At 40.1% G+C, this 26,233-nt stretch overlaps 1 protein-coding gene across 1 annotated transcript in view; it reads left to right on the top strand.

Moving 5' to 3' along the window:
- LOC124613376 (peptide transporter family 1-like) overlaps positions 1–26,233 on the top strand; it is a 189,164-nt gene that overhangs the window by 141,889 nt on the left and 21,042 nt on the right. Inside the window, exon 9 of the mRNA XM_047142077.1 lies at positions 22,373–22,621. Within this exon, the coding sequence (XP_046998033.1) occupies positions 22,373–22,621 (249 nt within the window). The remainder of the gene's footprint in view (positions 1–22,372; positions 22,622–26,233) is intronic.

The raw sequence follows: 26,233 nt of genomic DNA, 5'->3' as shown, positions 1-26,233 counted from the left end.
TGAGCTGTGCAGTATCAACCATTGTAAAACAACTAGTATAATCCACAAAGTGATGGAATGTCGTAAAGATAGAACAGGACCTTGAAGGCAGGAATAGTATGTCACAGAGACAAATGGATACATCTGCTTCCATTGGTTGTACATTTTCACACTTAAGTCTGACATGAACCATGGAAACCACCCCATGAACCATGGACCTTGCCGTTGGTGGGGAGGCTTGCATGCCTCAGCAATACAGATAGCTGTACCGTAGGTGCAACCACAATGGAGGGGTATCTGTTGAGAGGCCAGACAAACGTGTGGTTCCTGAAGAGGGGCAGCAGCCTTTTCAGTAGTTGCAGGGGCAACAATCTGGATGATTGACTGATCTGGCCTTGTAACACTAACCAAAATGGGCTTACTGTGCTGGTACTGCAAACAGCTGAAAGCAAGGGGAAACTACAGCCGTAATTTTTCCCGAGAGCATGCACCTTTACTCTATGGTTAAATGATGACGGCATCCTCTTGGGTAAAATATTCTGGAGGTAAAATAGGCCCCCATTCAGATTTCTGGATGGGGGACTACTCAGGAGGACGTCGTTATCAGGAGAAAGAAAACTAGTGTTCTACAGATCGGAGTGTGGAATGTCAGATCCCTTAATGGGGCAGGTAGGTTAAAAAATTTAAAAAGGGAAATGGATAGGTTAAAGTTAGATATAGTGGGAATTAGTGAAGTTCAGTGGCAGGAGGAACAAGACTTTTGGTCAGGTGACTATAGGGTTATAAATACAAAATCAAATAGGGGTAATGCAGGAGTAGGATTAATAATTAATAGAAAAATAGGAATGCGGGTAAGCTACTACAAACAGCATAGTGAACACATTATTGTGCCCAAGATAGATATGAAGCCCATACCTACCACAGTAGTACAAGTTTATATGCCAACTAGCTCCGCAGATGATGAAGAGATTGATGAAATGTATGATGAGATAAAAGAAATTGTTCAGGTAGTGAAGAGAGACTAAATTTTAATAGTCATGGGTGACTGGAACTTGATAGCAGGAAGAGAAGAAAACGTAGTAGGTGAATATGGAATGGGAGTAAGGGAAGCCACCTGGTAGAATTTTGTACAGAGCAACGGTTCTCCGGTTACCTTTATGTGGGTTCCTGGCCATGTCGGTATCCCTGGGAACGAAGCTGCAGATGCTGCGGCCAAGTCTGCGGTCCTCCAGCCTCGGACAGTTTCTTCTTGTGTGCCTTCATCTGATTTTAGCAGGGTCATTTGTTAGCGTATTTTATCGCTGTGGCATGCTGATGGCCTACACTTACTGAAAACAAGCTTGAAACCTCTCCCCACGGCTTGGACGACCTCTTCATGCTTTTCTCAGCGGGAGGAGGTCGTTTTGGCCCGGTTACGAATTGGACACTGCCAGTTCAGCCACCGCCATCTCCTGACAGCTGCGCTGTTCTGCCAATGTGGGCAATTGCTGACGGTACGCCACATTTTAACGTCCTGTCCGAATTTTAATACACTGCGCATTGATCTTGGCCTGCCATGTACTCTGGATGAAATTTTAGCGGATGACCCAGGAGCAGCTGCTTCATTTTATCCACCTGACAAACCTGTCTAAGGACATTTGATTATGTTGTTTTCTTTTAATCCCTTGCCTGTTAATGTGCCTTTTATAGTGTTTTAATTTTTAGTTGCTGTTTTAACATTGGGCCTCGCAGTGCATTCATAGATAACACTTGGTTCAATAGTCATAGAAGAAGGTTGTATACATGGAAGAAGCCTGTTGATACTGGAAGGTCTCAGATAGATTATATAATGGTAAGACATATATTTAGGAACCATGTTTAAAATTGTAAGACACTTCCAGGGGCAGAAGTGGACTCTGGACCACGATCTATTGGTTATGAACTGTAGATTAAAACCGAAGAAACTGCAAAAAGCTGGGAATTTGAGGAGATGGGACCTGGATCAACCGAAAGAAGCATAGGTTGCAGAGAGCTTCAAGGAGAGCATTAGGGAACGATTGACAAGAATGGTGGAAAGAAATACAGTAGACGAAGAATGGGTAGCTTTGAGAAATGAAATAGTGAAGGTAACAGAGGATCAAGTCGGTAAAAAGACGAGGGCTAGTAGAAATCCTTGGGTAACAGAAGAGATACTGAACTTAATTGATGAAAGGAGAAAATATAAAAATGCAGTAAATGAAGAAGGCAGAAATGAAATACAAATGTCTCAAAAATGAGGTTGGTAGGAAATTCAAAATGGCTAAGTAGGTATGGCTAGAGACAAATGTAAGGATGTAGAAGCATATATCACTTGGGGTAAGATAGATATTGCCTACTGGAAAATTAGAGAGACCTTTGGGGAAAAAAGAACACTTGTATGAATATCAAGAGCTCAGATGGAAACCCAGTTCTAAGCAAAGGCAAAACAGAAAGGTGGAAGGAGTATATAGAGGGTCTATACAAGGGCGATGTTCTTGAGGACAATATTATAGAAGTGGAAGAGAATGTAGATGAAGATGAAATAGGAGATATGATACTGCGTGAAGAGATTGACAGAGCACTGAACGATCTAAGTCGAAATAAGGCCCCGGGAGTGGACAAAATTCCATTAGAACTACTGACAGCCTTGGGAGAGCCAGGCCTAACAAAACTCTACCATCTAGTGAGCAAGATGTATGAGACAGGTGAAATACCCTCATACTTCAAGAAGAGTATAATAATTCCAATCCCAAAGAAAGCAGGTGTTGACAGATGTGAAAATTACTGAACCATCAGTTTAATAACCCACGGCTGCGAAATACTAACACGAATTCTTTACAGACGAATGGAAAAACCGGTAGAAGCCGACCTCAGGGAAGATCAGTTTGGATTCCGTAGGAATGTTGGAACACATGAGGCAATACTGACCTTACGACTTAGAAAATAAATTAAGGAAAGGCCAACCAACGTTTCTAGCATTTTTAGACTTAAAGAAAGCTTTTGACAATGTTGATTAGAATACTCTCTTTCAAATTCTGAAGGTGGCAGGGGTAAAATACAGGGAGCGAAAGGCTATTTACAATTTGTACAGAAACCAGATGGCAGTAGGGGGGCATGAAAGGAAAGCTGTGGTTGGGAAGCGAGTGAGACAGGGTTGTAGCCTATCCCTGATGTTACTCAGTCTGTATATTAAGCAAGCAATAAAGGAAACAAAAGAAAAATTTGGAGTTGGAATTAAAATCCATGGAGAAGAAGTAAGAACTTTGAGGTTTGCCGATAACATTGTAATTCTGTCAGAGACAGCAAAGGTCCTGGAAGAACAGTTGAATGGAATAGATGGTGTCTTGATAAGAGAATATAAGAGGAGCATCAACAAAAGCATAATGAGGATAATGGAATGTAGTCAAATTAAATCAGGTGATGCTGAAGGAATTAGATTAGGAAATGAGACAGTTATAGTAGTAGATGAATTTTGCTATTTGGGAAGCAAAATAACTGATGATTGGTTGAAGTAGAGAGGATATAAAATCTAGACTGATGGCAAGGAAAGCGTTTCTGAAGAAGAGAAGTTTGTTAACATTGAGTATAGATTTAAGTGTCAAGAAGTCTTTTCTGAAAGTATTTGTATAGAGTGTGGCCATGTATGGAAGTGAAACGTGGATGATAAATAGTTTAGACAAGAAGCAAATAGAAGCTTTCGAAAGATGGTGCTATAGAAGAATGCTGAAGATTAGATGAGTAGATCACATAACTAATGAGGAGGTATTGAATAGAATTGGAGAGAAGAGAAATTTGTGCCAGAGCTTGACTAGAAGAAGGGATCAGTTGGTAGGGCATATTATGAGGCATCAAGGGATCACCAATTTAGTGTTGGAGGGCAGTGTGGAGGGTAAAAATCATAGAGGGAGACCAAGAGATGAATACACTAAGCAGATTCAGAAGGATGTAGGTTGCAGTAGGTACTGGGAGATGATGAAGTTTGCACAGGATAGAGTAGCATGGAGAGCTGCATCAAACCAGTCTCTGGACTGAAGACCACAACAACAACAACAAGTTTGACATTGGTATACTTGTTGCAGAACTGATATATTGCAAGAATATCCACATCCCAACTCATTTTATCAAAGACATGATGTTGATGACAATAGTGGCTGATACACTGACAATGTTTACTGCTCAGTTGTGACAACAGATGTCTCAGCTGGATGCACTTCCAGGAACAAGACACAGAACCCAGCTAGTTTCGTCTTCAATGATTTAAAATGATGAATCCACATTACACTCTGATCACACATTATCAATTCACTGTTGCAGGCTCCTTATTTGGGACCTTACAATTTATTATACAGAGACAAACATAAAATGGAAATATGTTACAATGGGGAAGCCATAGTAGTTTCAATAGAGATAGATGGATAGAGAGAGAGAGAGAAAGAAAAGTCAGCACATATGCCGTTTTTATGATTCCCACCCTCGAGCCCAAGTGGTACCATTAACGCCAACCAGTGGCAAGCCTGCTTCATTGACATCTCAACAACCAAATATGCAAGAGCAAACAACATAAAGGTAGACCTGCGCAAGATATCAAGCATACTTTAAATATCCATGCACCCCGGGCACTCAAGCATACTTTAAATATCCATGCACCCCTGGCACTCCACACTTGAGGCAGGGAGGCTGTGTAGCAGTCCACAGTGAATCTTCTGATGGCACTGAGAGCAGTGAGGTTCCAACACAAAGCACAGAATTGTGTTTCTGATATCCCTGATTTTTACTGTTAGTTTACGTTTTTTCTGAATGTAAAGTCCCTGATTCATTATCCTTTTTATCTCAGTAAAGTTGTGAATGGTAATAACTTTACAGTAATTTAGTATTCTGCAAGGGTTTTAAGAATGTTGAACTGCAAAAAGTATATAGTAACTTCACACTATATAATTAAATTTTCATTAATTATCATTGGTTTGACAATGAGTCAAATGCTTCTCAAAAGTCAAGAAATACTCAACTATATGACCGCCTTGAGCCATGGCTTCCAGGATGTCATGTGAGAAAAGTATAAGAATTTTGGTTGATTGATGTTTTTGAATCCATGTTGCTTTGCATGGGGAAGGCTGTTCTCTTTGAGATACCTCATTAGATTTGAGTTCAGAGTATCATCTAATATTCTACAATAGATGGATGTAAAATACAATGGATCACTTCTGTTATCTTTCTTGTAGTTAGGTGTGTCCTGGGCTTTCTTTCAGCTACTGAAAACACAGTTTTTCATTCAAGGATACTACTATATATTACGGTTGAAAGAGGGGCTAACTCAGACTCAAATTCGGTATAGAATCTGGTAGAAATTCCATCAGACCCTGGAGCTTTGTTAAATTGTAGTGATTTTGGTTGTTATCAATGCTACTGACACTATAATCCATATCAATTCCTGTCTGCAGTGATGTGAGAATCAAACTGTGGTAGTATGAGTGGATTTTCCTGTGTAAAGAAACATCTGAAAACAGAGTTCAGCATTTCTACTTTTGCTTTGCTTCGGTCAATTTTGGCCCCTGTGTCATCCACAAGTGTCTGGACATTAACGTTTCTTTGGGTTTGTGAGTGGTCTTTTGTAAGATTCTACTGTGGTAATCATTGAAAACTTCACATATTGCCTTTTTGACAGATGATTCATGTCTCCTCTAATGATGACATTTTAGTTGGGGAACGCTCAGACTAGTGAGCTGTTTTCTCTTATGCCTTTGGTTAGTTCTTGGAGTGAGTCTGGTGGTCGTGGGCAGAAAGTTCCAGTAAGTTTATGCCCACCCTTGATACTGACTACTGCCCAAACAATCTGGTATGCAGCTTCATGTTCTATCTCAGAGGATTTGAGTTTCTTGTCCATAGTGACGAATACACCACCTCCATTTCCCATCAGCCTACCCTTTCATTATACTTAGATCTACCCCAAAGATGACACTGCATTCAATTTCAAGTTTTAGCCAGCTTTCTTTACTAGTGTTATATGAGCTCCACTGATTTTAGGAGTGCTTCAAACTGGGGAACCCTGTTGCAAATGCTTCAGCAGCTGATCTATAGATTTTCTAGTCTCTTCGGCAAGGGGTATTTCGTTCAATCTTACACTAACAGTTTGGCATCTCCTACAGCTATCACTATCTGGCGTGGATGGACAGTATCTAATTAAAAAGATTCTTGTATGCACTCCACACACAATCAGCTACCTGGTTAGCAGCATCTTATGTGCAGTACTTAACCTGACACCTTTAAGATGACCTTGTCAGTCCTATGGAACAAGTGGATGATCCATATCCTCTACTTCCTGTAGAGGATATGGAACCCATTGGGGGGGGGGGGGGATAGTAGTACTTGAGAGACATTTGGTATCTCTGGGTAGCAGCCTCTGATATGTAGTACTTACCTGACAGCTTTAAGAGGACCTTCTCAATCCTATGCAACAAGTGGATGGGCAGTGATATTCCTGCACTTCCTGTAAGGGATAGAGGATCCACAGGAGGGGATAGTAGTACTTGATGGACATTTGATATCTCCAGTTCTAGTATGTCTGTGATCCCTTCTAAGGGTGGCAGAGTCGGTCAATGCCTAAATGAGATGTGCCTCCATGTATCACTGATGAAAGTGCCACAAACTAACCACATGCTGACAACGTCCTAACTACTCTACATCTCCAAGCCTCAATTAGTACCAGCCATAGCAACCCATCCCTGGACCAAAGAACACAGCCCCACATGACTGACATTTTCAGGAGCCTTGACATACTACCTATACTAGTTAGTTATTTTCACATTCCATGAAATATAACTGCAGTCTCTCACAATAATGTGAAACAATTCAGTTTACAGTTGTAACTCATTTTCTCAATGAAAAACATGACAGCATGTGCCAACTACTCAAAAGATTCTCTTTTACATTAATCTGAAGCCACAGAACATTACCCCCCCCCCCCCCCCTCTCCCCATACACACACACACATTTAAGGCTTAAGGCTGAATAGCACTCTGGTACAGTCTCTGTCTGTTAATCAAAAGGTCCTGGTTTTGGTCCCACCCACTGCTTAAATAGGAAATAAAACCATCACTAACAATGTCTGAGAACTTCTGACATAAGAAGTTGCCCTCATTCTGTCAACAGACTTTCAAAGAGGTTACAAAAGCAGATGCAGATTCAGAGCAGTCTCTAACATTGGGAAGGAAAACTGCCCCCAAAAGTGGAGAATTCAGCAACTATCAATGGCATGAGAATTGGAGGGTAATGGATATCACTGCATAATGTGTATCGACAGGAAATGACAGTCAATATGCCTCCCTATGAGTCCTAATTCTCAAACATTATCTTCCCAGTCCTTACTCAAAAGTATATTGGCAGTAGTAAAATTGTTCAACAGTCAGCTTCAATTGCTGGTTCTCTAAATTTTCTCAATAGTGTTCCATGAAAAGAATGTTGTCTTCCCCCCACAGTTTCCCACTTTAGTTCATGAGGCATCTCTATAATACTCGTGTGCTGATGAAACCTACCGGTAACAAATTTGGCAACCTGCCTATGAATTGCTTCAATGTCTTCCTTTAATCTGGCGTAATAAGAATCCCAAAAATCAAGCAGTACTCAATAAACGGGCCACACTAGTGTTCTATATGCAGTCTACTTTACAGGTGAACCACACTTTCCTAAAATTCTCCCAATAAACTGATGTCAACTATTCACCTTCTCTACTATTGTCCTTATGTGCTCATTCCATTTCACATCACTTTGGAAGGTTACGCCTAGATATTTAATTTACCCAATTGTGTAAAGCAGCATGCTACTAATGCTGTATTCGAACATTACAGGACTTTTTTATTACTCATCTACATTAACTCACATTTTTCTACATTCAGAGCAATCTGCCACTCATCACACCATCTATGAATTTTGTCTAAGTTCTCTTGTACCCTACCACAGTCACTCAACACCAACACTTCCCCATTTGCCACAGCATCATCTGCAAACAGCAGATTGCTGATCACTCTATCCTTCAGATACTTTATGTCTACAGAGAGTAAGAGTGATTCTATCACACTTCCTTGGTGCATTCCTGATGATACCCTTGTCATTGATCAATGACAATGTAGTGGGTTCTACTACTTAAAAAGCCTTTGAGCCACTCACTTAGCTGGGAACCAATTCCTTATTATCATACCTTCATTAACAGCCTGCAGTGGAACACCTTGCCAAATGTTTTCTGGAAATTTAGGAATATGGATTCTGCCTGTTGCCCTTCATCCATGGTTCGCAGGATATTGTGAGAGAAAAGGGCAAACTGAGATTAGTGTGAGTGATGCTTTCTAAATCCATGCTGACCTGTGGACAGAAGCTCTTCCATCTGATGTAAATTTATTATATTCAAATTAAGAATATGTTCTAGAACTCAGCAGTGAACGAGTGTCAAGGACATTGGTCTATTATTTTGCAAGTTTGTTCTTTGATACAGGAGTCACCTTTATTTTTTTCCCACTTGTTTGGGACTTTGCACTGGGCAACAGATTCAAATAAATGCAAGGTAAGTAAGGGGGCAATGTCATAGAGTAGTCTCTGTAAAATCCATAAGGGTTCCATCCAGACCTGCAAACTTACAATGGCATGCTGAAAAGTAATGCCCCCAAATGTTTTATGCAAAAACTTAATTAACATTCTACATCTTTATTCTTCATGTCTACAATTTATTTCGACACATAGTTATTCTGGTAATGACATGTTTCTCCCAAGGAGAGACCAGTTTGTTGATAAAGTCACTGTAGAGTTGATGGAACCACAACCTCACCTCTCCTTGCACTGCTTCATCACTATCAAAGTGAAGTTCTCAAAGGTGTCCTTTAAGTTTTGGAAACAGATTAAAATTGGTTGGGGCCAAGTTGGGACTGTATGGAGGATGATGATCAATGACAGTGAACCGAAGGCATTGGACTGTTACAGATGTTGCAGCACTCGTTCATGGTCTGACATTGTTATGCTGAAGCAGTGGGTGCTCAATGTGTGAGTGAGCTCTTAAAATTCATGCTTTCAGTATTCTGAGGGATTACACCATGATATTTCTTAAGCATCAACCTACTGCAATGTTACACACTACAATTCAGAGTCCTCTAGAGGCAGATTGTTGCAAATTGTGTCAGTGGAGTTGGAAAGTTGATGGAGTAATATGCATGATTTGTAATATCTCAACTGATGTCGAGGACAAAATAAAAAATTTGGAGGAATTAATTTCCTGCGCCTTACTCTAACACCACCTATTTTTTTTCATAGAAATAACCAATACCATGTATATTGCCACTTCTCATATAGGTGAACATTCTTAGCTATTTTACTGAAAGAATTTCATTTGATTTTGTATATGGTGTATTATATTTCAGGCTAAAATGTATAAAAAGAAATTAAATTGTCACAATCGATATGTACTAATGGTTAAAATTATTCTAGTTTTAGAAATATTTGAAATTGGAAATTCTGTCTTTGAACTTGTTGCATCTTGTGTGAGGCCAAGAAAGAATGTGAGCTTGTGTCTAATCAGGAATTTGGAACTTGAAAATATGTCTGATACAAAAAAACTGTGGGAGAATGTGTATGTGCTTCCTCGTCTGCCTATTGCCACATTCAAGATCTGCTGCTCTTCTTTACCTAAACTTGCAACTAAATGGCTGGTCACTAAAGGTGCTGGTAACTATGACAGATACGTGAAATAAGTCAAAAATCTTAAAAATATTTTCATTTAGAAGGTAACCAATAACTTGTAACAAAACATGTAAATGTTCAATACTCTGATATGCATATGACATGAAGTATGGTCCCCGTCTTGTGACCTCTCACAGTCTGTTGAAGTCTCTTATTTGGCACAACAATACTGTATTTTGTCTTTCATTTGTTGTAACTCTTTCTGGATATCTGAGAAGCTCTTGTTTTGTAGTGCCACAACTCCTTGTGTTATCATTGTTACCTGTTGCTGTGGGCACACTGTGACTGATGCTAGTGGAAGTTAAAATGTTCCCTGCATACAATCACCAACATCTGCCAACATACTTAATCTCAATTCTGAATGCGAATTTATTACAGTTTGCACAGGTAGTGGCAACCAGCTTGTCCACAACACCTGAAGCAATGAGTCCAGCATTAATGTGTCAGCCGGCCACTGTGGCCGAGGTTTCTAGGCGCTTCAGTCCAGAACCGCTCGACTGCTGCGGTCACAGGTTCGAATCCTGCCTCGAGCATGAATGTGTGTTATGTCCTTAGGTTAGTTAGGTTTAAGTAGTTCTAAGTTCTAGGGGACTAATGATCTCAGATGTTAAGACCCTTAGTGCTCAGAGCCATTTGAACCGTTAATGTGTCAGATACATGGCTAAGATGCCGTAGATATTGTGAAGAGGTTTTGTCTCCCATCTTTTTGCTATATAATAACTTGTGAATCTATTGTTCTGCTGATCTGGAAACCCACTGTATCAATGCTAACTTCACTGAGTGAGGTGATGTAGTGGTTAGCATACTGGACTCACATTCGAGAGGATGATGATTCAATCCTGCATCCATCTGTCCTGATTTAGGTTTTCATTGATTTCCTAAATAGTTTCAGGCAAAAGCCGGGATGGTTTCTTTGAAAGAGCTTGGCTGACTTCCTTCCCCAGCTTTTCATAATCCATTGGGACCAATGACCTCACTGTCTGGTTCCTTACCTTCCCCCCTCCCTGAATCAACCAACCAATGCTTACTTCAAGTGTTCTTAACAATTGGACATTGATGGAGCAATAATGATATCTTCTATCACAGATTGAAGCTTTGATCAAGTTGGCTAACCACATAGATGAACATTGCCTTATCATTTGATCTTTTGTTATTCCACGATAGAAAAAAATTGTTTTCACTTTTTTGAACCAAACTTTTTGTTTTCTGTTGGCAAAATGATGGTAAATGCTGGGCCACTCATAAGATAGACCTGTGTCTGTTGTGAGTGGACTGATGTTGATGAATTCTGACTGGGGCAGCTTGTATCTCACCATATCCTCCTTCCTGCTGTCATAAGTCTCTATAAATTCTCATTTTCCAATGACAACTTGACTTATTCTACTGCACGTTAAACAGAGATATCAGAAACACAAATACACACTCTTATGTTCAAACCTGTCTGCTTTTATTGCTGCTACTTCGATTCACTATTGTCCATGACAGACATATCAAATTTTTGATTGAATTGAGGATTTCTTGGTAGGGAGAACTCAGTATGTTATTGTTTGGAGAGTTATTGGCATACGTAGAAGTAACTTTAGGCTAGCTCCAATGAAGTGTATTAGGACCCTCGTTCATGTTGTATATTAATGACCTGGCAGTCGATTTTAATAGTAACCTCAGAATGTTTTGATGGTGCAGTTATCTACTAGCAAGTACTGTGGGGAAACAGTCAACACGAATATTCAGTTAGAGCTCAGTAAAGTTTCAAAGTGGTACAATGATTGGCTTGGCAACATGCTTCAAATGTTCATAATTGTAAAATTGTAAAATTCTTCATTTCACAAAACAAGACAAAAACATAGTATCCTTCAGTTTCAATCTCTATTAGTTACAGTTGGAAAACAAATAGTTGGGTGTAACAGTTTGTTGGGATATGAAATGGAATGGTCATTAAGCTGTTGTTAGTAAAGCATGCAGCTGACTTTCATTTATTGATGGGATGCAAGGGAAGTGCATTCAGTTAACAAAGGAGATTGCTTACAAAACTCTCATATGTCCCTTCATAAAACATTACTCAGGTGTGTGGAAGCTGTAGCAGATAAGACAAACACAGGGTGTTAAATATATACAAAGAAAGATGTTATGAATGGTCACAGGTTTGGTTGACCAATGGGAGAGTGTCAAGTAGATGCTGAAAAACTTGAACTGGCAGAGCTTGAATGTAAATGCTATACCCTGTGAAATCCTTACAAAGTTTCAAGAACCAGGGAAGAATTTGTGAACATACTACCACCCCTTATGTAATGCTCGCATAGTGATTGCAAATACAAGATTAGAGTTGTACTTTATATACAGAGGCAGTAAATCATTCATTCTTCCCATTCTCCATAAACAAAAGAAATAAGAAGAAGAGCAGTGAGAAGTAGCCCCTGCCTGCACTTCACAGTGGTTTGCAGAGTGTTGATGTTTATGTAATACATTACATTCAGGTAAGATAATGCCTGCCCACACAGGGTGAGAGTTTCTACTGCTTGTCTTTGGAGTTAGCAAAACCATGCCTTGGTCAGCAAGGTCACTGGATCTCTCCATAAATTGAGAATGTTCGGAGCATTATTGACAGGGTCCTCCAACCAGCTCAAGGTTTTGAGATCTAATACATTAACTGGACAGAATTTGGTATGATATCTCTCATGAGGACATCCAACAACTCTATCAGTCAATGCCAAGATGAATAACTGCTTGCATAAGGGCCAGAGGTGGACCTACATATTTACTTGCTCAATTTGTGAAGCTTTCTCTTGAACAAATCATCAAATTTTTCTAAGACTGTAATCATATGTTTGTCTGTACATGCATGTCACATCCAATGATTTCCATCCCATTCAAATAATTCCTTCATTGTGCACCCTTTCCTCTTTTTTTCTTAGAGCGTATTTATAACACAGCGGCAGCCTTTTTAACTGCTTTAATTTGAACATCACTGTGTATCCATTCTGTTATGTTGATATCCACAGATGTGATGTAACCAGAGAGTCCAAATAAGGAATAAAAAGGGCACCTCTGCAATAGAGCTGTCTCATTGTTAAGTTTGTCCTGCAGAGATTCTAGGCACTTGGATGTTAATTTCCAGAAATTCATAATACTTAACATAAACAGCTAGTGAATTATCTTCTATTTCCACACTGTCTTTAAGATAAAACTCCCAAAGTTCCATCTTTAAATTTTGGTGTACAGAACATAAGTGAAAAGCCATTGAGTTTAGCTTATTTCCAAGAAGCTCTTGCCATGAAGAACACCATGAAATAAATTTGAGGTACTTGCCTAATGTTAAAGATGATGCCACAGTGTCCAATAGGAATGCTTATGGACAACCATGTTTCACCTTATAGTCAGCAGAAGACTTCTTAGAGCTTATTTGATGTTACAAAAATATTTAGAAAGCAGTCACATACATTCCACCACGGGAATCCTCGTCACATCTAGAAAGAAAATTTCCTGCAGACAAAACGGGATGGGGCTATACGAGCTGAGCGGAATAAAGCCAAACAGGTGAATGATAACTGCTGCTTGTTCATGTGGTTGATTTGGTTTGTGAATGTTCAGCTTTGTTATAATTACTAGCAAAATCTATAGATTCAGACTACCAGAGTGGAAAAAACGACTAACAAGAATAACGAGTAAGAAAGATTACGTATCATCTTCCCAGTGCATCCAAGAAAGTGAAATTTTGACGGAAAGATTTTGGCCAGATTGCTACACTAAACAAGGCCCGGCTAGCGGCCGCTTAAGTTCCATTCTGGGAGTAGCACTTAAAACGTGTTGTACGAACACATAATAACGCCTAACCAGGGAATAGTCGCTGGATAACTAAACCAGTGATTGTGGCAGGATTAGTAAAGTTAACTGGAAAATGAGTTTTGACAGTGGTAGGAATAGTTACAGAATTAGTGATGACAAGACTGTTTGTTAGAACAAGGAAGGTGAAGAAATGGGGACATCATACAAATTATGGAAGAATAAGACGATTCCAAATTTATACAAAAATTTCGTTCTACTTCTTTTCAGTCTCATACATGAGAAACTGGAGTGTATGAATGAAATGTGAAACTATTTCCTAACATAAAGCTTTTTGCTTGTAGTAGGCCAAACAGGTATTTTGTATTGGTACTTCATGAATTACATTCTGTCTTATTATAAAAAGATCATTATTGCTAAAACAGTCTCACTTATTTGGTGTGTGTTACAATTGCCGCAATACTAGAAAGCCCTATTTTGTTTTATCCAGCACACAGTGACAAAATAGATATAATCAGATCGAGAAACAACAAGTCTTGGGTACTATTTGTATTAACAGCTTTTTCAATATGAGACAACGACATTTCTATTTTTTATGTAACTAAGCGTTTGACATACTGTGATAAGGTAATAGTTCTTTGCAGAAAGGAAAGCACACCATGTAAAGCTGTCGTAAGATTAGAGAGAAAAATCGCTAGGACCTAAGGATTGAAGAAATGTAAAATGTCTTGCCTGTCTCTTGTCTTAACTGGTTTTACGTATCCTATATTTAATTTTATGTCACACAAAACAGCAAGTTATTAGTTAATAGGTAATAAAGAGTGCAAATTTTCTGAAGAGTTCTTGTTCTAACAATTACAAATAATCCCATCCAGTATTAATTGCGAGTTTCTTTTTAAAGAGGGGCAGGATGTCAAACCGGCCAACTGGGATCAGGAGAGGCACTACAGGACATTTAAATTTACACTGTCCTGAAATAGTTTGATGGCGTCCATTACAAAATATACACGTTTGAGTTCCACAGAGCAAAATACAGTGAGGTGCGGTATAAGAATGTTGTTTGAAGAGGCGTGGCACTGCACTGCACACATACAACCAAATAATGTGTCTTACATTTCCTCGAAGATATATGTTTTAAGTATCAGACTCTTCATAAAGATGTGTGCTACAAAATAACCTTATTTTTGAAAAGTCCCTTTTCTTAAAAAATTTTGATATTCTGATGCGCAGAGCAGTCTGAATGGCTGGGAGCTATCAAGTGAATTGAAATACATTCACATAATTACGGAAGGCTAAAGTATGTTACTACTTTCAGATTTTATTTTATTTCCACCTTTCTGACAGTCAAGCATTAATCGCCTTGCAGAACAATAAAGTTATTTTTGCCAGTTTGCTAAAGAAATTTGGCTTTTATTAAGCTTTCCTGCTGAGCCAGTCAATTTATTTGCAACAAAGTGTTTAATGCCACACTATTGGCTAGTTTCAACTGTTTGCTTCATTTCAAGTGCACGTTTTCATCTTCTAGCACGTATGGCTTTATGCCATAATATAGAACCAAACATGAGAAGCTGTTAATACAAATAGTACCCAAGACTGGTGTGGTTCTGGTACTCCAAGAAAATTTACGTCCTGAAAACCACAATGAAAAGCTTCACATCAGGTTGAGGCCTATGTCATAGGGAATCTGGACATACGAATGCGCACTGTAAGGTGAACTATGCACTTTAGTATGGTTCACAAAATTCCAATGCTCTTGGAGTATCCTCTGATGTCTTGCTTCTTTTATGATACAATACTGGCAATTAAAATTGCTACACCAAGAAGAAATGCACTTGAACATTTTCTGTATCCAGAAAGGCCCGTACAGGACCTGCAGCATGCGGTTTTGCTTTATCCTGCTGAAATGTAGGGTTTCGCAGGGATCGAATGAAGGGTAGAGCCACGGGTTATAACACATCTGAAATGTAACGTCCACTGTTCAAAGTGCTGTCAATGCAAACAAGAGGTGACTGGGGCGTGTAACCAATGGCACCCCATACCATCACGCAGGATGATACGTCAGTATGGCGATGACGAATACACATTTCCAATGTGCATTCACCGTGATGTCGCCAAACACAGATGTGACCATCATGATGTTGTAAACAGAACCTGGATTCATCCGAAAAAATGACGTTTTCCCATTTGTGCACCCAGGTTCGTTGTTGAATATATCATTGCAGGTGCTCCTGTCTGTGATGCAGCGTCAAGGGTAACCGCACCCATGTTCTCCGAGCTGACAGTCCTTGCTGCTGCAGGCATTGTCGAACTGTTTGTGCAGATGGTTGTTGTCTTGCAAACATCCCCATCTGTTGACTCAGGGATCGAGACGTGGCTGCACGATCCATTACAGCCATGCAGATAAGATGCCAGTCATCTCGACTGCTAGTGATACGAGGCCTTTGGGATCCAGCACGGCATTCCGTATTACCCTCCTGTACCCACCGATTCCATATTCTGCTAACAGTCATTGTATCTTGACCAACGCTAGCAGCAATGTCACGATACGATAAACCGCAATTGCGATAAGCTACAATCCGACCTTTATCAAAGTCAGAAACGTGATGGTACACATTTCTCCTCCTTACACGAGGCATCACAAAACATTTCACCAGGCAACGCCAGTCAACTGCTGTTTTTGTATGAGAAATCAGTTGGAAACTTTCCTCATGTCAGCATGTAGGTGTCACCACCGGCACTAACCTTGTGTGAATGCTCTGAAAAGCTAATCATTTGCATATCACAGAATCTTCTTCCTGACGGTTAAATTTCGCATCTGTCGCTCATCATCTTCATGGTGTAGCAATTTTAATAGCGAGTTGTGTATGATGTAAGATCTTTTAATGTTTTACACATACGAACATATGGGATTCCTATGTCACCGTAGCTGTGCAAGCGCGGTGACGCCTCTTATCTGGCGCCCTGTGGCAACTGCTGAAATGAATCTATTTCTAACAGGTCGTGGGAAAATATTGTGAATTGTTGTTCAAAAAGCATTATTTTCAAAGTAAATTTTCCTCTTATGCAAGATGAACTATATGCGAAAATGTACGATGAATTTCTTAAATCACAGAGCATTTGCTCTCTTTTAAAAGTCAACTCTTTGATGATGAGCCATTTAGATGAATTTCGAGCCCAGAATATCAGAGATTTATGCCAGTGTTAAAAATTTTACTGGCGTATTTGTGTGATGTATCTTAAAGTGTAGCGTGCGGTAAACAGATCAACATTAATGTGAAAGCTTGGCTTCTCTTGTAGTTTATTAATATTTGAGACAAATATTATATGTGAAAGCTTTGCTTTTCATGTAGCAACACCACGTGCATTAATTTAAACCATTAACTTCTCCTGTTGGTGGAATTCGAATTTATACTTTTGTCATATGAAAATATGCAGCGTACATGTTGCTGCACTTCAAAGATCTTTCCAAAACATGTTTTTTTCGGAGTTTTGTTTTCTGAAGTTCTGGGAAATTCTGCGCTGCTGCATAAAACCATATCCATTCAAAGAATAAGTTTTACAGTTCCGAGGGAAAGTATTCTGTCACTTAACACAGAAAAAGTGTATTTTCACCAAGGAGAAAATGTATTTTTAACCAGGAAATCTGGGAAAAATCCGGGAATTTTTTTTCCTTGTCTGCATATACACCCTGTAATAGAAATTATTCAGATAGTTATGGGAACCAGGTTTTAAACTGTAAGACATTTCCAGGGGCAGAAGTGGACTCTGACCACAATTTATTGGTTATGAACTGCAGATTAAAACTGAAGAAATTGTAAGAAGGTGGGAAGTTAAGGAGATGGGACCTGAATAGACCTAAAGAACCGAATGTTGTAGAGAGTTTCAGAGAGACCACTAGGGAACAATTGATAAGAATGGGGGAAAGAAATACAGTAGAAGAAGAATGGGTACCTTTGAGAGATGAAATAGTGAAGGAAGCAGAGGATCAAGTAGGTAAAAAAATGAGGGCTAGTAGATATCCTTGGGTAACAGAAGAGATATTGAATTTAACTGATGAAAGGAGAAAATACAGAAATGCTGTAAACGAAGCAGGTGAAAAGGAATACAAACGTCTCACAAATGAGGTTAGCAGGAAATGCAAAATGGCTAAGAAGGGGTGGCTAGAGACAAATGTAAGGATATAGAAGTATATACCACTAGGGGTAAGATAGATACTGCCTACTGGAAAATTAAAGAGACCTTTGGGGAAAAGAACACTTGTATGAATATCAAGAGCTCAGATGGAAACCCAGTTCTAAGCAAAGGGAAAACAGAAAGGTGGAAGGAGTATATAGAAGGTCTATACATGGGCGATGTACTTGAGGGCATAATTATGGAAATGGAAGAGGACGTAGATGGAGATGAACTGGGAGATATGGTACTGTATGAAGAATTCAACAGAGCTCTGAAAGACCTAAATCAAAACAAGGCCCCAGGAATAGACAACATTCCATTAGAACTACTGATAGCCTTGGCAGAGCCATGCCCTCATACTTAAAGAAGAATATAATAATTCAAATCCCAAAGAAAGCAGATGTCAATAGGTGAGAAATTTACTGAACTACTAGTTTAATAAGTCACAGCTGCAAAATACTAACACGAATTCTTTACAGACGAATGAAAAAACTGGTAAAAGCTGACTTCAGGGAAGATCAGTTTGGATTCCATAAAAATGTTGGAACAAGCAAGGCAATACTGACCGTACGACTTATCTTAGAAGATACATTAAGGAAAGGCAAACCCATGTTTCTGGCATTTGTGTACTTATAGAAAGCTTTTGACAATGTTGATTAGAATACTCCCTTTCAAATTCTGAAGGTGGCAGGGGTAAAATACAGGGAGTGAAAGGCTATTTACAATTTGTACAGAAACCAGATGGCAGTTATAAGAGTCAAGGGCTATGTAAGGAAAGCAGTAGTTGAGAAGGGAGTAAGACAGGGTTTTAGCCTGTCCCCGATGTTATGCTACCTGTACATTAAGCAAGCAGTAAAGAAAACAAAAGAAAAATATGGCGAATTAAAATCCATGGAGAAGAAATAAACACTTTGAGGTGTGTCAACGATACTGTAATTCTGCCAGAGGCAGCAAAGGTCCTGGAAGACAGCTGAACGGAATGGACAGTGCTTGAAAAGAGGATATAAGAGGAACATCAACAAAAGCAAAACGAGGATAATGGAATGTAGTCAAATTAAATCAGATGATGCTGAAGGAATTAGATTAGGAAATAGGCAGTTAAAGTAGTAGATGAGTTTTGCTATTTGGGGAGCAAAATAACTGATTATTGGTTGAAGTAGAGGGGGTGTAAAATGTAGACTGTCTATGGCAAGAAAGTATTTCTGAAGAAGAGAAATATGGTAACATCGAGTATAGATTTAAGTCTCAAGAAGTCTTTTGTGATAGTATATGTAGGAGTGTAGCCATCTATGGAAGTTAACCATGGATGGAAAATAGTTTAGACAAGAAGAGTATAGAAGCTTTCAAAATGTGGTGCTACAGAAGAATGTTGAAGATTAGGTAGATTACATACCTAATGAGGAGGTACTGAATAGAATTGGGGAGAAGAATAATTTGTGGCACAACCTGACTAAAAGGAGGGATTGGTTGGCTGGAGACATTCTGAGACATCAAGGGATCAGCACTATAGTATTGGAAGGAAGCGTGACAGGTAAAAACCGTAGAGGGAGACCAAGGCATGAATAGACTGAACAGATTCAGAAGGATGTAGGTTGCAGTGGTTACTCGGAGAGGAAGAAGCTTGCACAAGATTGAGCAGCATGGAGACCTGCATCAAACCAATCTCTGGACTGAAGACCACAACAACAAACAAGTGTGTCTATTACTCCCAGGTAATTTGCATTCATACAGCCCTAAAAAGTTAAATGAAAGCACCAAAATCCCCTATATGAGAAATTAACAGTATTTTCTGAACTTTCATCATTAATGACTAATGGCCATTATGTCTTGCTTTAGTTATTTGGCATATTCACATTCAATACAAACCTCTTTGTACAGGTGATATGAGAATTGCTACCAGTGTTGAAATATATTCCTCTTTTCATGGAATTTAGCACTGTTTGCATTTATGCCTGATTCATATAACTGTGTCAGGCTTTTAGCCTTACAACATGATTTTTGTATTGGGGGAGAAAAATAAATTGTACAGAACCAGGTTTACCCATACAAACAGTTATGTGCATTAAGGTACCCATATCTGGGACACAAGAAGGCGCACTGGCTCTGGATTGAATCCGCCTTGCTCACTGGTTTCAGTATGTTGGCTAGCCTGGATGTGGTTTTTAGCCTGTTTTCCACATTCACCATGGAAAACTAAGCTGAATCCCCATGTCCCACCTCCAGTATGTGATGTGCAAACACTTTGGGAAGCTGTCGCATTAAAATGCATTTGTGAGTGGTGACCCCATTGTCATGATAGCCTATATACTGTTATGGTTACTTCTCCATGAAACTGGAGAAGTCCTATATCAGTCCCAAGCTGGCATTGACTGGATAAAGGATGAGGAATGTGATAAAGGTTCTGGAGGAATGTGAATAAGGTGTCCTCACCTATGGGTACCCGCATGGCACCATCCTATGCTAACCTATTGATGGGCCATCTAGAGGAATCCTTCGTAAAAAACTCAGTTTCCTAAACCCCCCACCTGGTTAAGATGCATTGATGACATCTTTGCTATCTGGATTGAAGGTGAGGACACATTACTCACATTCCTCCAGAACCTCAACAACTTCTCCCCCATTTGCTTCGCCTGGTCCTTCTCAACCCAACAAGCCACCTTCCAAGACGTTGACCTCTGCCTCAGAGATGGCTACATCAGTACTTCTGTCCATATCAAACCTACTAACCACCAGCAATACCTCCACTTCAACAGCTGCCACCCATCTCATACCAAGAAGTCCCTTCCGTACAGCCTAGCCTCCTGTGCTCATCGCATCTGCAGTGACGAGCAGTCCCTCTCTAAATATACCGAGGGTCTCGCTGAAGCCTTCAGTGACCATAATTATCCTCCCATCCTTGTACAAAAACAAATCTCCCGTGCCTTATCTTTCCAGTCTCCCACCACCTCCCAAAGTCCCACAGTCTGGCCACAGAGGAGCATTCTCCTTGTAACTCAATACCATTCGGGACTGGAGCAACTGAATTACATTCTCCACCAGGGTTTCGATTACCTCTCGTCGTGCCCTGAAATGAGAAATGTCCTACCCACTATCCTTCCCACCCCTCCTACTGTTGTATACCGCCGTCCACCGAACCTACACAATATACTCGTCCATCCTTACACATCCCCTGCTCCCAATCCCTTACCTCATGGCTCATACCCCTGTAATAGACCTAGATGCAAGATCTGTCCCATACATCCTCCTACCACCACCTACTCAAGTCCGGTCACCAACATTACCTATCACACCAAAGGCAGGGCTACCTGTGAAACCAGTCATGCGATCTACAAGCTAAGCTGCAACTACTGTGCTTCATTCTATGTAGGCATGACAACCAACAAGGTGTCTGTCCACATGAATGTCCACCGACAAACTGTGGCCAAAAAACAAGTGGACCACCCTGTAGCTGAACACACTGCCAAACATGATACCCCTCATCTCAACGACTGCTTCACAGCCTCTGCCGTATGGATCCTTCCCATCAACACCAGCTTTCCTGAATTGTGCAGGTGGGAACTTTCCCTGCACTACATATGTTCCTGTAACCCTCCTGGCCTCAACTTTCGTTAGTCACTATCTTCACCCATCCAGCCCCCTTCCTGTTCCCATTCCAGCACTACACAGCCGTCATTTCACCGCCACACCCAGTCTTTTAATTTCTTTTATTTTTATTTTTATTTCTCTCCTTTCCACTACTTAGCCCCTCCCCCCTCTGCACCTTCTCTCCTACCCTCCGTCTAAACTGCAACACTTCACTGTCGGCCACTCCCACCATACTATCCCTACCCCTCCCCACCCCATCCTCCTCCATACCCCCACCCAGCCACCACTCCCATCATGCACTGGTGCTGCTTCTCGCAGTGTAGTTTCAGCTCTCTGAGACTGCAGATGTGTGTGCAAGTTGCGCTTGCATGAGTGTGTGTGTGTGTATGTGGGTCTACTGCTGACAAAGGCGTTAATGGCTGAAAGCTATAATTGTGTGAATCTTTTTATTGTGCCTATCACGGCTCAGCATCTCCGCTATATGGTGAGTAGCAACTTTCCATCTCTCGTAAAGTTTTATGTGTATTGAAAGCAGTCATGATCTATTACGGAATTGTTCATGAATTGCTTATTGTGACCTTTCTTGTGTGCTCCATTAAAAGCTTTAGGCTATTGTGATATAATGTATTATTGACTGTATAATCTTGAGGAATGAACATCCTACAGACAATGGTGTTCCTGTTGAAGAAGCAGTGTGACAGGGACTTAACTCAATGTTTTTCATTTTAATCCCCCCACCTAACCCTTCCACCCCATCCCATCCCCACCACCTCTAGGGTAAGGGAGAACCCTTGCAATATGACAACTGCTGTTCAGTTTCAAATGAGATGCCCATATGCCCATAAACACAACTTTCACTGCACCGACAAACTTTAAAAAAGTCTGTGGTCCCTCTTGAAGCTATTTTCACTTCCTGCAAACTTTCTATCAGTGCTTCTTCTGTTCATTACTTAGATGTTGAAGTATATTTGCCAAAGATAAACCCATCTACTCAAATTGGCTCTCATAATCATTTATATCCAAATTCTAATTTTGGGAGCTTCTAGACAGAACTTCATACTTAGTGCCTGCAGCCTACATTTTCAGTGATAGTGTTTGTGAGAGTGAGTTAAGTAGTAACAAGTGTATGTTTTTATTTCAGGGTTCACGGTGGACATTTCAAGCTTCACGTATGCGTGGGGATTTTCTGGGAATGCAGCTGATACCAGATCAGATGCAGGTCTTAAATCCTGCAATTGTTCTGGTACTAATTCCCTTGTTTGACAGATCAATTTATCCTGTAATTGGATATAACAACACAGTGTCATCACTTTTGACAAAAATGTTTGCTGGTGGCATCATTGCAAGTTTTGCTTTCATCACTTCTGGAGCGATAGAGATTAAACTAGAGGTATACTATTTCTGTAGAGGTAACACAATGTTTTACATCAGTGTTGACTGAATTGCAACATATATTGAAAATGTGCATTTCACAGTATGATGTGTATGTCTACTTAGAAGTTCTTAAATACAGCCCGGAGCAAATATTTACTTTTATCAGTACTATACATCTTCATAATGGATGTTTAGTTTTGTTCCTTTGGTAATTTTGTAAGTGATCAAAATCTACTATAAGTCACTACAATCTGCTCTATATCTAATTTTATAGCAGCAGATTTTCAGTTCCATAAAACTATTAACAAGAATACATGCTGTCAGAGGATCAGTTTCTTCAAGTTACAAAGGAAAAAGAAGCATTAATTTAATTCACCATTGTAGTTTGATATATCATGATGGTAATGTTTTTAAAAAAAACTTTTATTGATGTGCAACAATTTTTGTTTATTCAGCAATAAATTTTTCTAGCCTTGCAAGCACTTTGTGATGGCTCTTTGGTGTAACTGGAGGTAAAATACAGAATGTGTGTTGTGACTGTCTAGTTTCCTCTTCCTCAGATATACACAAATGAAACTTAATGCAACAGAGGAGAAAAAGAAAATTGTAGCTACTCATTTAAAACAAAGCTAGCATTCTGTGTCTCATGCTTGTTGATTTCTACTATCTCTAGTAGTGGCATGTTTTTATCATTCTTAGATGTATAGGGGATAGGCAAAATAATGTGAACACCTGTACTTACTTGGGAATGGTTTATTAATAAGGGGTTGGATCCCCATTGGCCCATAATATAGCTATGATTTTTCTTGGAATACTGGCATATAATGAGTGTATAGTTTCCAGTGCACTGTAATGCTGCTCTTCAATCAGAACCTCTACTAACACCTGTAGCAATGAGGGAGGCAGAAATCTGCTCCAGAGTCTGCGCTCCAATACCGCCCTCAAAGGTTCAATAATGTTAAAGTCAGGCATCTGCGCTGGCCAGGGAAAGCACTGCAGTTCAGTTGCATGCTCCTGATATCACGATTGTACTGTCCTGGCTGGGTGGATGGGTACATTATTGTCCTGAAATATGGCAGCATTGTTGGGGAACAACATTGAATCATGGGGTGCACCTGAAACCTAAAATGTTCACATAATCATTGGCTGTAACACGGCCATCGAGGCTAATGATGGGACTAGCAGAATACCATGCTATGGCTGCTCACACCATCACAGTTTGTGTTAGCATATGACAATCTCTGTCACTTAGTCTTGATTTGTGCCCACTATTACATTTACACTACACAGTGATATCCTTCCATGTTTGGTGTAGGCCGTCATGACTGTTGAAACAGTTGCTCTTGAGACATTCAATAAGTTGGCTGTCTTGGTTACTGATGCCCTAGCTGATCGGGCCCCCACAATCTGCCCTCTTTGGAACTCTGTTAGCTCCTTCACTGCACATCAACCTTGTTCTCTGAATGCAAATACAAAGTGTGCACTACTTGTAAACAACCTTCAGTGACGCCTAGTCTGTACTAAACATGCAGAGTCCAGCACAACACATGCCTTACCTGCATTGTTGAGTATCAAACACAACTATTCCATTACTGCCACTGTTCACATTATTTTGCCTAGCCTCTGTATGTCACCTTGTATATGAAATGTGTTTAATATCTTCTTCACAGTTTTAAGTGTTGTAAGTTTTGTATTACCTTATACTTGTCTCACCTATTTTATTTTATCTCCAGTTGTGACAGTAAATAATCACATGACAATTTTGTAATAAGCCTAAAACTGAGTAGTGGATAAATAAAAATTGTTGTAGAATATCAAGAAACTTTTTTTTTCCCCCTGGAAATGGCACAGATTAAAGTTAAACATTTCATCTTCACTGAAGACATTAAAGACAAAATTGTTGAACAACAATCCCTGCAATTACCTCTCTCTCTCCTTTTATGGAAAAAGTAGATGGTGTATGCCAGGGTTTGTATGTCTGAAACATGCTGCATACTGGTAGGTGATGAAACAGGATACAGCTTCACTTCAGTTCAAGATAACAGTGTCTTGTGACTTTCCCACCCAGCTGTCACAGGCGTCACAGCTGCAGATGACCTTTCATGTTCACCAGACCAACAGACAGCAACATGAGCACCACCAGCGTGTCAATGCCCCTGCGGACCTGCTTGATTCTGCAGGTTACATTGCCCCAAGTAGGTCCAACTAAGCTGAATCCTGGCACTGCTCAGGACTGTAGGCCAGCACCAAGCAGTCATTTCATTCAAGTCCTCTGGACCAGGCACTGATCACAGTAGTGGTCCACCAATCAGAGCTGTCGCTAAGGAAACCATCAGAATCTTCAACACAATGCGACTGCCAGTAACTGCTGCACGTGCAGTAGTGGTCCACCAATCAGAGCTCTCGCTAAGGAAACCATCAGAATCTTCAACATTATGCAACTGCGAGTAATTGCTCACATGCAGCTGCCCATGGATACCTCAGGCATTGCCAGGAAGTGATTATCTACACCAGTGTTCAATCACTCTGGTGTGATAAATGACACTGGAAATTGCAGAGGGCTTTGATATGGATCATTGCCACTACTTTACATTCTAACTGTTCAACTCCAGAGTGAACTCAGACCTAAGTTTGTCCATTACTGGCGCTCACTTACAAATTTGTGTAAAATCAGTGATTACCATGAGCCACCATAAACAGTCTTTGTAAATAACACTCCAAGAAGGAGCTCCTGTGTATATGTTTTTAATAAATTTGTTCTGTAATGTTTACTTGGGCTGCATTCTCATTGTGCCTGCACTGGAAGGAAACATCTCAACTGGTGATTAGGTATTTGTCCGTGCTTGTACTATGCCCCACATAAACAGTGGCCTGTACACCGTGGGTTTGCCGATATTGACTTCCATACCAGCATGTCTAACTCATCAGATGTTACTGCCCAGGTACTGCTGCTGCTGCTCCAGAACACCCAACATGCCATGGAAGCAATCGTAGAGAAGATGGTGGTCATCAGCATAATACCCCTGGAATTCTCCAACCACATGTCACACATGAATTCCCTGGTGAAATGATCCTGGGTGGCACTTCCACCATTGCAAACATTTGACAGAAAAGTTGAGCCATGGCCAAACTACATGGCCAGAATGGGGAAATGCTTTAGGCTTTGGTATCTCAGGTGATGCTCAGCAGTGCGTGTTCTTTTTGGTGTATGGAGGGCCTGAAATTTACCACTTACTGCAGCAGCTCAACCTGGAAGTGGAGCACCACACTCTTCCACTCTCCATGATTAATGTTCATCCATCATCAATGTCTACCATCCCCCAAAAATTGAAGACATGACATGCTTTGCAGGGGGCAAGTTTTCACGAAGATGGAGTTGCAGGATATTTACTTTCAGTTCCCTTTGGATGAAGTGCTGTGAAATATTTTAGTGGTCAACATCCCTGTTGGTCTTTCTGCTATAACAGGCTTCCTGTTGGCATCACCAGTGCCTCAGCTAATTTTCAATGATATTTAGAAAACCTGACTTTTGATGTGCCCAGAGCAGCCAATTATCTGGTCAACATGATTGTTATGGGTAAAAAGCTCAAGATTTAATGACTGGCATAGACACCCTATTTGTTGTATT

This window comes from Schistocerca americana, chromosome 4 (assembly GCF_021461395.2).
Source record: "Schistocerca americana isolate TAMUIC-IGC-003095 chromosome 4, iqSchAmer2.1, whole genome shotgun sequence".
Lineage (NCBI taxonomy): Eukaryota > Metazoa > Arthropoda > Insecta > Orthoptera > Acrididae > Schistocerca > Schistocerca americana.
The sequence above is the reverse complement of the archived record's forward strand: the minus strand, read 5'-3'. Positions and strand labels throughout refer to the sequence as shown.